General features: G+C 38.2%; 1 protein-coding gene across 2 annotated transcripts in view; it reads left to right on the top strand.

Moving 5' to 3' along the window:
• Positions 1-13543, top strand: part of rasa1a (RAS p21 protein activator (GTPase activating protein) 1a) — a 191986-nt gene that overhangs the window by 71027 nt on the left and 107416 nt on the right. For both annotated transcript variants that reach the window (XM_043708652.1, XM_043708645.1), the window contains exons 7-8: positions 5907-5959; positions 8139-8289. In XM_043708652.1, coding sequence (XP_043564587.1) covers positions 5907-5959; positions 8139-8289 — 204 coding nt within the window. The remainder of the gene's footprint in view (positions 1-5906; positions 5960-8138; positions 8290-13543) is intronic.

Consider the following 13543-nt stretch of genomic DNA (forward strand, 5'->3'; position numbering starts at 1 on the left):
GAACTCCCTTCATTCAGAAGGTATTTAATTGTAGAATCTGTACAGTGTGGAAGAAGGCCATGCAGTCCATCGAGTCCACACTGACGCTTCAACGAGTATCCCACCTAGATCTACCCTGCTGTGAAGCAGCAGTGCTAACCACTGAGCCACTCTGTCACCATGTGGAATTCTCTAACAGAGAACGCAGAGGTCGAGTCCCAAATCTAGTTCAGAAATAGCTTCCTGAAGACTAAAGAGATCGAGGGGTATGGGGAGAGAGCATTAGTATGGTATGAAAGAGGATCAACCATGCTCAACTGGAGTAGCGGAACAGAACAATTGGCTGAACAGCCTCCTGTTACCATTTTCTACATTCCTCTCCTTCAACTGTTTGTTGTTGGGGGAAGAATTAACCAGGCATAATTATAACTACAGCTACTTGTGAAACCTCAGATGCCAACATGCGTTGGATTTTTTGCTAATAACCTCTATTAACAAATGCTCTGTGATTGAGGTTCACTAGCTTTATTTTGAAACTTTGATTTTTGTATGCAATAACTAACTTCTCTACTATTTCGGGCATAATTATGATGACACAGGAAACCATTTACCACCTCAAATCATCCATTTGCAAGTTCTTTTCCCACTAGTACTACAGATGTTTCATTTTACACGGAAATATTTTACATCTCTTTTGAACATTAGCTGAAAGCAGATTTCAATGCATTAAACTCTAGATGTGAGAGATTAATCTGTGTTTCAATGACAGATGTGTGGAAACTAGATTTTGATTCGTGGGCACTGTACTGTTGGGAAAAGCATAATTTGATTCATGTTCTGGCATCCTACAAGGGTAGTGGAGAGGGCATTAAACTAAATGACAAGGGAATATCATGTGAAAGGAGATGTGGAAAACCAATGGGACACAACAATGCATAGTAACAGAACAGGGAGAGATTCTAGACATTGTAATAAGCAATGAGACCGGATTGGTTAGAAATGTGATGGTAAAGGAGCTTTGACATGACAGTGATAAAAGTATAATTGAATTTCATATTTAGTTGGAAGGAAGAGACATATGGGCCTTATTTTAGAAAAAGGATATACAAGCAACAGAAATAGTTAAGACAAGATATCTGCTTCTTGTTCCTTCCTTTGTTGCATAAAGGAAGATTGAACCAATTGGGTCTTTATTCAAGTTTAAAAGAATGAGAGGTAGTCTTATTTAAACAAGTAAGCTTCTGAGAACACTTGAGATGATGAATACTAGGAGGAATGATGTGGATATGAGGAGGAAGTTTCCTCTTATTATGGCTAAACCTAAAACGGAAGGCACCAATTAAAGATAATTCAGCTCCCTTTTAAGATCAGGATAAGGAGAATTTAGTTTTGCTTTTGGAAGGTTGTTTGTATGTGAAATTGCATTCCCTGAAAGCAGTGAAGCCTTGACCTTTGAATTTATTCAAGGTTGAGTTAGATGTTTGATATGAGGGAGTTGAGGGTTATTGAGTCAGGCAGGAAAGTGAAGTTGAGACCACAACTAATATTGTTGAATGACAGTACAGATCTGAAAGGCTGAATGAGCTACTCCTGCTTCTAACTCCAGTGAATACCAGACTGTAACAATGCATTTATTAAAATTCTCTTCCTCTGGCTTCTAGTTCTTTTATCAATGAGTTTAACTTCATGAAACAATTATGATTTTTAGCACTTGATTCAAGTATAGCAATTAATATCTGAGAGGCAGATTCACCTCAGACCAAACATTGGATTTGGTCTTTAGTGCTGAGATAGGCCAAATATGTGACGTTGAATTTGAATACGAGCAATGCACGTTGAAGCATACCTTCCGGTAGGCAATTATTAATGTTTTTAAAGACAGGTTATTTATTTAGCTAATGAGGCAACTGAGACTTTAGCTTACAGCTCCTGGAAGGCTTCTGGTGTTAGATTCATCATTACTTAGACTTGTCAGAGAATAATTTTTGATATTGTGCGCTGGCATCATAGAGAAAGGATAGAGGCTTATATTCAAATAATGTATTTTCATGACCTCAGGCTGTTCCCAAACACTTTACCCTTCTAAAATATTTAGTTAACTGTAGTAATTGTCAAAATATGGAAAATGCAGCATTGCACAGAGAGAAAAGATTCATAAACAGCAGAGGTGATGAGAATTAATGTGTGGACCATTGTGCAAGGAGATAGATTTCATACCCTGAAAGAGCACTGAATAAGATAGGTGCTTACAATAATCCCATTGTTTAACGATCATCTTTACTAATTTTCAATTCCAGATTTGGTATTAGTTTAAATTGGTCCTGCTACTGTGGTGGGATTTGAAGTGACATCACTATGCCTCTGGATTGCTAGTCAAGTAGAAGTTTCTCAAGTCTAGAAATAAACGCGTAAAGTATCTCATCTTGAATATGTAACATAATAGAGATATAAAGTCTGGAGTTATACAGAAACAGACCCTTCGGTTCCACTTGTCGACTGGCTGATCTCGTCCCATTTGCCAGCATTTGGCCTATTTTTCTCTAATATAGCTATCAGTATGTCTTTAAATGTTATAATTGTACCTACCTCTGGAAACTCATTGCATAAATGCACCACCCTCTGCATGAAAGTGTTGCTCTTGAGATCATTTGTAAATTTTTCGCCCCTCATCTTAAACCTATGCTTTCTAGTTTTGGACTTCCCTACACTGGAAAAGGTCCTGAGCTGTTTACACTATTCATGCCCCTCATGATTTTATAAACCTCTGTAAGGTTACCCCTCAGCCTTCGACCCTCCAGGGGAAAAAAAACCCAGCCTCTTCCTGCAGCTCAAACCCTCCAATGTTGGCAACATTGGTTTTATGCACCTGCATCCCTGGATATCTTTGCTTGGCAACACTCCCCAGGGCCTCGCCATTAACTGTATAAGCCCTGCCTGGCTTGCCTTACCAAAATGTAGCACCTCACATTTATCGAGATTAAACTCAACCTGCCACTCCTCAGCCCAGTGGTCCAGTTGTTCGCTGAGATAATATTCTTCATTGTCCACTATATCACCAATTTTGGCATCATCTGCAAGCTTACTAACCATACCTTCTATATTCACATCCAAATCATTTGATATAAGCGATGAAAAGCAGTGGACCCAGCACCAATCCTTTCAGCACATGACTGGTCACAGGCCTCCAAAAAAAAATCCTCCACCACCACCTTCTATCTCCTACCAATTTTGTATCTAGTTCGCTAGCTAGCCCTGGATTCCATGTGATCTAACCTTGCAAGCTTGACTACCACGTGAAACTTTATTGAACGTCTTGCTGAAGTCCATACAGACAACATTTACTCCTCTGCCTTCTTCAATCTTCTTTGTCACTTCTTCAAAAAAACTCATCAAGTTAGTTAGATATGATTTTCCATGCACAAAGCCACATTGACTATCCCTAATCAGTCCTTGTCTTTCCAAATGCATGTAAACCCTGTCCCTCAGAATCCCCTCCAACAACTTACCCACTACTGATATAAGGCTCACCAGTCTCTAATTCCCTGGCTTTTCCTTACCACATTTCTTAAGTAATAGCAACACATATACCAAAGTATCTGCTGCTTCATGCCTACCATGATGTGATTGCAGAAAAGCAAGTAACTGCAACTGGAGTTCTGCACCACCGTTTGATGAAGCCACTATTCGTAGGGCTATGGATGGTAGGAATGTACTAATTGCTGTTCGGTATTATCTCCTGTCGATAGTAAAAAGGTTCCTGGTACTGAGAACTGAATGCTTGTCATAGCTGTCACATGTCTATTGGCCAACTGGTGACTATCTTATGTTAGGACTGATACTATAACAATACAGCTGACATGAGAAACAGAACCAAAGCACTGCCTATAGTAAATTTGTATACCTGAGCCATAGTGGTAGGGCACTATTGAGGATTGACTTGGCTCATTGATAAAACTGGGATGCAAATCTAAACTTTGTAAATATTAGCAAGTCAGGAAAAAGTGCATTTCATAATGGCAAATGAAAATCCAAGAGGTGGATGTAGTTTTCACATTAGCTTGAATTGTAAATTGTTCAATTCAGACTTGATGAATGTCAACATGCTGAAGATCCAGCTGACTACAAAAGATGGAAAGAGGGTTTATGTGGTGCAACAACAGTGTCTCTACCCCACCAGCTCCTGAGGTATATTGTAACATCTCTCACAGCTCCGAAAATGTTATTTTAAAATATCGATTCATTTGAACAGTTATAAATAAATAGAAAAGGTGGAAAGAAAATTAAATTGCTTGCCATAGGTTACTTATTATTTGGAAATGGTTCAGCTATCCCATATAAAGCATTTGAGACCCTCTTCTCTGTTCAGTTTCTTCATTGAGATGTGCAAATTTCAATAATCTTCTTTCCTTGGTGAAACAATAATATTTTGTCCTGATGAAGATTGTTGTTGGAGATTTTGGAGAAGATTTGTAGCTCAGGTTATGGATCAGGTTGTAGGTTTGCTTGCTGAGCTGACGGATTTGTTCTCTGACGTTTTATCACCATCCGATGAGGCATTGGTGTTCTGTCCCGCTTGTTATTTATCTGTCCTGGTTTGTTGTTGTGGATGATATCATTTCCGATTCCATTTCTGAGAGGTTGGTAAATGGTGTCCAAATCAATATGTTTGTAAATGGAGTTCCAGTTTGAATGCCAGGCCTTTAGGAATTCCCGTGCGTGTCTTTGTTTAGCCTGTCTCAGGATGGATGTATCGTCCTTCTTCGTCTGTGTGTATGGATACCAGTGATAGCTAGTCATGTCTTTTGGTGGGCAGTTGATGCTCATGTAATGTGATGGCTAGCTTCCTGCCCATTTGACCAACTATCACTGATACCCATACATATAGATGAAAAGGGTCACTGGTTTGACTGGGACAGTACATCCATCCTGGGACAGGCTAAACGAAGACATGCATAGGAATTCCGAGAGGCCTGGCATTCAAATCTGAACTCCACTAACCAAACATATAGGTTTGGATTCCAATTACCAACCTCTCAGAAACAGAACCAGAAATGATATCACTTACCACAACAAACCGAGACAGTCGAATTACAAGAGGGACAGAGCACCAATGTTTCACTGGAGGCTCACTGTTACCTAGCATGGTGACGAAATGTTTGAGAACAAATTATCAGCTCAGCAAGCAATCTTGCAACAAGATCTTTGTACTTGAAGATAGCATGACAACGGGGCGGCATGGTGGCACAGTGGTCAGCACTGCTGCCTCACAACGCCAGAGAACTGGGTTCAATTCCCGCCAGAGGCAACTGCCTGTGTGGAGTTTGCACGTTCTCCCTGTGTCTGCGTGGGTTTCCTCCGACTGCTCCGATTTCCTTCCACAATCCAAAGATGTGCAGGTCAGGTGAATTGGCTATGCTAAGTTGCCAGTAGTGTTAGGTGAAGGGGTAAATGTAGGAGAATGGGTCTGGGTGGGTTGATCTTCGGAAGGTCGGTGTGGACTTTTGGGCCAAAGGGCCTGTTTTCACACTGTAGGGAATCTAATCTAATCTAAACTTTAGAATGCAGCAGAGTCTGCAGTTTTGTAAGCCTGAATTCTTAAACCCAGTCCTTGGACCTTGAGGAGTACACTGGTGGAGGGCAAGATCTGAATATACTCTGTCTTGTAAGAAATTTTAATCCAAAGTGTCTGACTTCTGAGATGTTGACTGGAAAAAACTTGCATCAGTTTTTCGTATCTGTGAGCAACATGTGGGTTTACGTTTCCAAAATACCTCCAAGTTATAGCAGATGAATATTTCTCTCAGTTCACTGTTTTTGCAGTACAATTTGATTTTGCTTGCATGGTTAACTCAGCTCTGCTTTTATAAATAATATTATTAAAGCAAATAATGTTTTTAAAAACTTTCATAATTTCACCTTTTTTTCAGCTGGTTTCATGGCAAGATATCAAAGCAAGATGCATATAATCTGCTGATGACAGGTATTGATTTATTACAGTGGTTAATTGGATGAAATTGTTATTTTGTGTTTCTAAGACATATCCCTGTACCTCATCTGTACCATTGTCCATTAAGTCAAAAATCCTTTGAAATTATTAAACAATGATTTGATTACAAGGCCTGTTGTGTCCTTGCTTGAACTCTGCAAGGGCAACTCGGCTAGCTCCATTCCTCACCTTTTCTGATAGCCGTATGATTTTTTTCTCTGCTTAGATAATTACTCAACTCCATTTTGAAAGCTACAGTTGGATCACAACATATTTGGAGTGCATTGCAGATCTAACCACGAACTGCTTTTTTGCTTAAGTTATCTGTTTGGTACTTGTTCTTCAACTTATATAGGTGTCTTCTGGCTACTGAATCACCTTCCAATGCAAACAGATTCTGCTCATCTTTTCTATCTGGACCTCTCTTGATTTTTAACAGTTCAATAAAATCTCCTTTCCACTTTCTGTCAGGAGAAAATTCCCAGCTTCTGCAATCTATCCAAGCAACTGAAGTCCCTTTATATATGGTCTTTTCTCTAACTTCTCTAATAACTTCCCACCCAAGGTTTTTTTTTCTGGCATTTTCTTTAGAATTGTATGCTTTATTTTGTATTACCTTCCCTCATTCTTCCTGAAAAATATCACCACATTTCTCTGTACCAAGTTTTATCTGCCTCATATCCTCCTATTTTGTCAGCCCCTCTATTTCCTCTTAATGTGTCACCATGGACCTCGGTTCATACTACTTCCAAGGTTTGGGTAATATGCAAATATTGAAATTGTGTGTTCTACATACTCAGGTCTGGTTCATTTAATATAGATTCAAGAAAATTTTAATTGGTTTGCCCCTTTGATACAGATTATATATTGCAACTTTGAAATATCTGTACTTCCAACTGTAAACTTGAGTATTCTTTTCCTACAATGACAGTAGGTGGCAATCTATTAGCAGTTCCAAATGTTGTCATGACTTCCTGTAATCTTACCAATTGCTGCATTTTCCTCCCCTACTACTTTTTGTCTAATTTTTCCTGCTGCAACATGCACAGCAGCAGTTTCCTGAATCAGAAAATGCATTGCCATACCAATTAGCATGCATAGACCTCAGTATCTGCACAGCCAAACGGTTTAGAGGCAAAATTGGTCCTGTACTGTGTGCTTTCAGAAACTAATATTAATCAATGTTCAATTGTAAAGTAATGCATGTTTTGTAGTACCAAGAATTAAATTTATTTGTTATGTGACCTTTTGGTACTTTTGTTGATTTCATTAACTTTATTTGAAGTTTTCAATTTTTCCAAAAACACATGCTTGCCTTTTTAAGTCAGTCAACTTGTTTATGGAGTGCACACATTGACGCAATTTTGCTATTTTATATGCTCGTGCATTAAATTTCTTTTTAAGCTTTTAGTGTTTTATGTTTCAAAATAAACTTAAAGATTCATTTTAAAAACATTGTTCAGATCAAGTTTGTATTTAATAGCATTTGTAAACAGCTAGGGTATATGTCCACGGATACATGCAGGGGAAAGTATAAAACCTCCAGGAAGATGATTATGTTGAAAAAAGCAAACTTCAACGCCACTTCAATTTTGAAGAAAACTGAAAATATCTTTTATCTGTAACTTAATGGTAGTTGAAAAATGTAACCATTCTGACTATCAAGACAATTTTAAAAATTAAGTTAGAACAGCATATTTCGGCATCCTAATTTCAGATTAGTTTTAAAACATTAAAACATAAAGTTGTTGATTGAAAGCACACTAATTTCTTTAATGTAAACAAAAGTGAATGAAGGAATGAATGAAGGAACCACTGGCTTACTTGAGCAACCTTACGAGTAAGGGGTGAGTGAGTTGAGGTGAACTAAGAAGAATAGGTAAAAAAATATATTGGGGATGAGCAGGCAGCTTGCACAACAAGTTAGGTTAGCGATGGAATTAAAGAGGTGGTAGAAATAGGGCATGGTAGTCAGAAAACACGTCAGTAAGAAGTGGAATGCAGGAAACTTGAATGATGGAAGAGGTTGCTGTGGGCTGAATGTCACATGTTCCCTAAAACGTAACATGGCATTTTATATCAGTTGCAATATATCCAGCTACTGTCAGCAAATACTTAATTGCGAGCTTCTTTGTGTCGGAGAGAATCATAAATTTGCATTTCTTTTATTTAGTTGGTCAAATATGTGGCTTTCTTGTAAGGCCATCAGATAACACACCGGGTGACTACTCGCTTTATTTTCGGACTAATGAAAATATTCAACGATTTAAAATATCTCCAACATCAAGCAATCAATTTATGATGGGTGGCCGATACTACAACAGGTAACCGTTCTCTTTTGTGCAGTTTTTGCAAATTAAGGATAGAGAAAGCTAAAAATTATAGTTGATGTATTAACTTAATCCCTAGACTCTTCCATTCTGTACTGCGTGACCAGCACGGTCTTGCTTCTATATCTCTCTTGAATTGGCTTCTTTATTTGTGCCAGCCTAGGAAATTAAAAACCTGAAACTCTCTTAACATTCTCTTCTCATGAATGCTGCCAACTAGTCCTACTAAATAGAGCAAAAACAGAAGCAAAAGTCAGTAAAGCAAGCCAAGACAAATGGACAAACTGAGAATATAATAAGGAAACGGAGACAAACACATCATGCTATTTTCCCTGACTTAATTAAGTCATGCCAAAGGAGTTCCACTCAATTATGGATTTTAAAAAAACCCACTAAATATAGCAATATTTAATTGCTTTCGAACAATGTATGCACTTAAATTCTCTGTTAATTTTTTTAAGCTTCCTTTTAAATTGGCTGTGTTTGTGTTGACCTTGAGAATAAATACTAAGAGTTGATTGAACATTGTTTTCCAGGCAAGTTAACCTTTATATTTTTGGTTGACTTCTCACTTCATGATGCAAGGGGTTCAATGTGGTGTTTGTATGAATAGTGAAACGTTAAGGTTAACTACTTCTTCAATGTCAGTAGAATTTCAGTATAGGGAAGCAAAAATTTCATGACTACATTTGTTCCCCAAAGCTTTCCAAATATCTAAAGATCATTTTAACTGTGGTCTTCAATGCTGCATTCCTTTTCCATTTGTACATCTTTCTCATGCAATTTAAACAAGACTATAAATTGAAAATTCGCTGCAATGACATGCCTTCTAAAGTTTCATAGTTCAATCATTGTGATTTCTGACTTTGCTGTGTCACAGCTGCAACTTCCCAGTTTTATTTCCTATTTAGATGGTAGATATATTCTATTATTTCTTAGGTCAGTGCAATTCTCAATTTAGTGCTCCTTACTTGATTCCTCAAGGCTCAAGTAATAAAAGCTGTCCATCTACCAGTGACCACATCTTGAGTAAATTAAAAAAAAACTTAGAGCATTTTATTCTTAAAAACGCCAAGCAATTGATTCATTACTAGAAATAAATTATTCTAGAATGTTCATTGATCAGTTTGTATAAAAGCAGCAAGACTAGAGTATTTGACTACTTAAAGGATTTCTGTTCTCACTAACTAAGTAGGAATGAAATATAGATATTCTCCATAATGAATGTTCTGCACTGCTTTGTGTAACCAGTGAAAACTTGAGGTCCAGTGCAATTGCCAAGTGTATCAAACCACAAATTATTTAATCTTCCATGTTCACCTTTTGAGTTGTTATCAAATAATATGTGCAATGTCTAGGACATAAGGCCATGAGATGTAGGAGCAGAAATAGGCCAGTCACCCTGAGTCTGCTCCACCAATGAGATCTGATAATCCTCAACTGTGCTTTCCTGGCTGTTCCCCATAACTCTTGATCCTTTGCTAGCTTGTGCCTTGAATATAATTAACAACCGATACGGTAAAGAATTTCACAGATTTACCAGCCTGTGAGAAGATTGTCCACATCTCTATCCTATATGGGTGACACTTTTTTTGAGATTGTAACTAGCCATATTTCAACTGCTGCCAACACTGATAACAAGGTCTGGCAGTATCTGTAGAGAGAACCAGGATGTTGTCGTGACTAGAGGGGTTGAGTTAAAGGAGAAGCTGTATAGGTTGTGACTTATTTTCCACTGGAGCAAAGGAGGTTGAGGGGTGATGTTAGGAGAAAGTGAGGACTGCAAATTCTGGAGATCAGAGCTGAAAAATGTGTTGCTAGAAAAGCGCAGCAGGCCAGGCAGCATCCATGGAGCAGGCGAATCAACGTTTCGGGCATAAGCCCTTCAGGGGTGATGTTATCAAGGTTCATAAGATCATGAGGGGCATAGTTAGGTAAACAGCAAAGGTGTTTTCTCTAGGGTGGGGACATTCAAAACTAGGGGGCATATTTTTCAGGTGAGAGGAGAAAGATTTAAAAGGGACCTGCGGGATCTTTTTCATACAGGTTGGTCCAAGTATGGAATGAATTACCTGAGGAAATGGTAGATGAAAGTCCAGTCACAACATTTTAAAAAAAAAAACATTTTGGATAGGTATACAAATGGAAAAAGTTTAGTGGGATAAGGGCCATATGCAGGCAAGTGGACTGGTTTAGTTTGGAAAACTTGGTCGGCCTGGGTGAATTGGACTAAAGGATTTGTTTCTGTGCTCTATGACTCGCTGCTCTTTGACTGTATTAGAAATAAACCCATTTGCTTTCTAGCATGTTGATCCAGATCAACAGTAAGCATGGAGTTCTAACCAAAAGCAGATTTCTTTCTAACAGATCACTTATGCCTGACAACTGGAATTAGGATGTGCATATACCTTTTAATCTAACGTTAGCACCAAGGAGATCACTCTGTTTTTCCCCACCATGGAAAAGTTCAACCCTCTTAAATGAATTAGTGAGTGTTATGTTTGTGGAACAAATGCCATTCATGACAGGAAATGTACAGAACTGGATTTACCTGACCCTTTGCAGTTGGCAGAGTGGCTTCATGTCCCACTTCTTTCTGTTTTCTTTGACAGAATTTCCTAGAGCAGGATGGGAACTTTGTCTGCTCCACAGAAATTATCAGCCAATCAGTCCAATTGATAACATTGTTGCTGTTCTGAGATGGTGACACTGTTTTACTGAATTTGACCCAGCTCCCTGCAATGTATTGAGACTGTTGGCTCAATCAAAGTGATCTTGCTATGGCAGTCCAGGAAGGCATTGAAAGTGGAGACACCAGGCCACAGGAAAAGGCAGTGGAGATGAAAAGTGTTAGCTAATTTGGGAATAAGACTCTTGTACCAATGGTTTTGGAATCTTTTAGTGCTGCCTGACACTTTATTAGCCAGCAGTCTTGACCTGCCTTTGTAGTACCCACTTTTTTCATGTTCTGATACAAGATCATTTTCTCTGTGGAGAGAGAGAAAACTGACGTTGCTTGATGAGGATTTTATTAGTTTGGACGCTTTCTTTCAGTTCCTTCATTGGTTTCTAGTGGCTGGATACATGAAAAGCCACCCTAAGGATTTGAGTGAAGAATAATTAAAATGTCTCCCTTCCTCAAATTCTCCGTCTTCTACCCTTGAATTTGACCATTCAGACATTCCTTTAAAATATAGTTAAAAGACAATTCAACAATCTGAAATGTTAACTCTGTTGACACTATTTTTGTTTTCAAGGATGCTGCCAGACTTGCTGAGTGTTTCTAGCGATTTCTGCTTTTTATTTTCAATTTCTAGCATCTGAGTGTTTGTTTTTGTTCTTTCAAAACCAAAAAAAAGCCATTCCACAACCTAGCCAATTACCACACTAGGTCAAAGTGAGGACTGCAGATGCTGGAAACAAGAGTTGAGATTAGAGTTGTGCTGGAAAAGCACTGCAGGTCAGGCAGCACCCGAGGAACAGGAAAATCGACGTTTCAGGCAAAAGCCCTTCATCAGGAATGGAGGCAGGGAGCCTCCAGGGTGTAGAGATAAATGGAGGGAGTTGGGGGGTGGGGAGGGGGGTGGTGGTGGAGGAGAAGGTAGCAAAGAGTACAATAGATGAATGGGGGTGGGGGTTACCACACTCAGTCCACTCACAATCATCAGCAAACTGATGCCAGTCCACTTGACTTACCCAATCTGTAACTTATTTCTTAGAGATCTCTTTCAAATATTCCTATTAATTATATTTGCGCTTTACTTGGGGGTTGAATTATTGGTTTCTTTGCTGTCTTAATAGTGATAATAATATAATAATCTAACCAAAAGACTTCTAAGCATACCACCATTTTATCGAAATTAGTTTGGTTCAGATTCTCCTTGTTTCTGACTTGGAATACTTTTCTATAAGATGTGGAGCATTCAGATCACAACCGGTTTCTTGAGTATACTGGCCATCTTACTGCTTCCTATCATTTCCCAATTGCTTCCGTAAGATGTGAATTATTTAGAAATTGTCCCTTCCAATACAGCTTTTCCCTGTTAGCTCATGTTTGAGTGTTTTTAGTAAGAAAATACGGTATTGCAAAATATTTTCTGTCTTTGTAGAGGCTATGTAGTATTATATGCTGTTGATTAATATTGTTCCAAATGTCTATTCTGAGTGGAATGATATTACTTTGTAATTATCTGTGTTTCTGTGGAAACTGTTGTATCCAGAAATTTCATGCATTTGTATTGTCCTATGTCTGTTGTGTTCCTGAATTTACTGACATCTTCCAAGTTGCGTGTGTTTTGGTTTCTTTACCTTCACAATTTCCCTGTTAGTTTGCACTAGGTAGTTGCACTTTAACCAAATTTCTTCTTTCAGCACGTCTTTTTCCAGTTAATGAGGTTTACACACACTCTAGAGTCTGATTTATACGTGGGATATTTTCTTTTATATCTGAATTCATGGTGATGCACCCCTCATAACAACTTCTTTTTTCTCTGTGGTGTGAATTATTTTGTTGTTGTTTCAGTGCAACAAACCTCTTGACTTAACTGATGGCTGAACATTTGAGGAAACAGCATCTTCATTTGGCTGCTTATGGCTTCATGAACTCAAAAGCCTGAAATATTGTGAGACTCTGTTTTCCAAACAAATCAATTTGTGCTACCGGGTATATGGAATTCTCTGACTTGTTTCCTTGAGATTACATCACTTGCTGTATTTTTCAGTCTTGCTTAAAAATTGTCAAGAGGCTCATCTGGTTCCTTCTCAGTCTTTGAAATTCATATGTGAATCTGATGATTTGACTTTCACTGGAAATGTGTACTAAAATTTCTGATTTTTTTTTTCTGGGCTTTTACTGTAATCCCCCCTCATCACCCAGCTTGTAAACAGATTTAATCCTTTCTTACCTGCCCACAAAAAAAGTAGCTGACACTTCCCTCATTTCCAGTATGTTTTTAAAGAAAGTGTCAGCTTGCACTTTTACTTTTTTCAATGTCTCTATGGCATCACTGGCCTTCCATTTTGCTATGGGCTGTGGCTGCATGATCATTGCTGCAGTAATAAATGCTTTGTTATTGCATGATTCAGCCAGTTTTCTGTCTCTGCAGCAAATTCATCTGTTTTTTTTTTAAATTAGATCAATTTAGTACTTCAATCTTAATCACAAAAAAGCATGGTAACAGCAGGATGTCTTCTGGTTTCGATAAGTTGAAAATAAGACTCAAAATACTGGAACTTCACATTTCTTCAA

This window comes from Chiloscyllium plagiosum, chromosome 2 (genome assembly GCF_004010195.1).
Source record: "Chiloscyllium plagiosum isolate BGI_BamShark_2017 chromosome 2, ASM401019v2, whole genome shotgun sequence".
NCBI lineage: Eukaryota > Metazoa > Chordata > Chondrichthyes > Orectolobiformes > Hemiscylliidae > Chiloscyllium > Chiloscyllium plagiosum.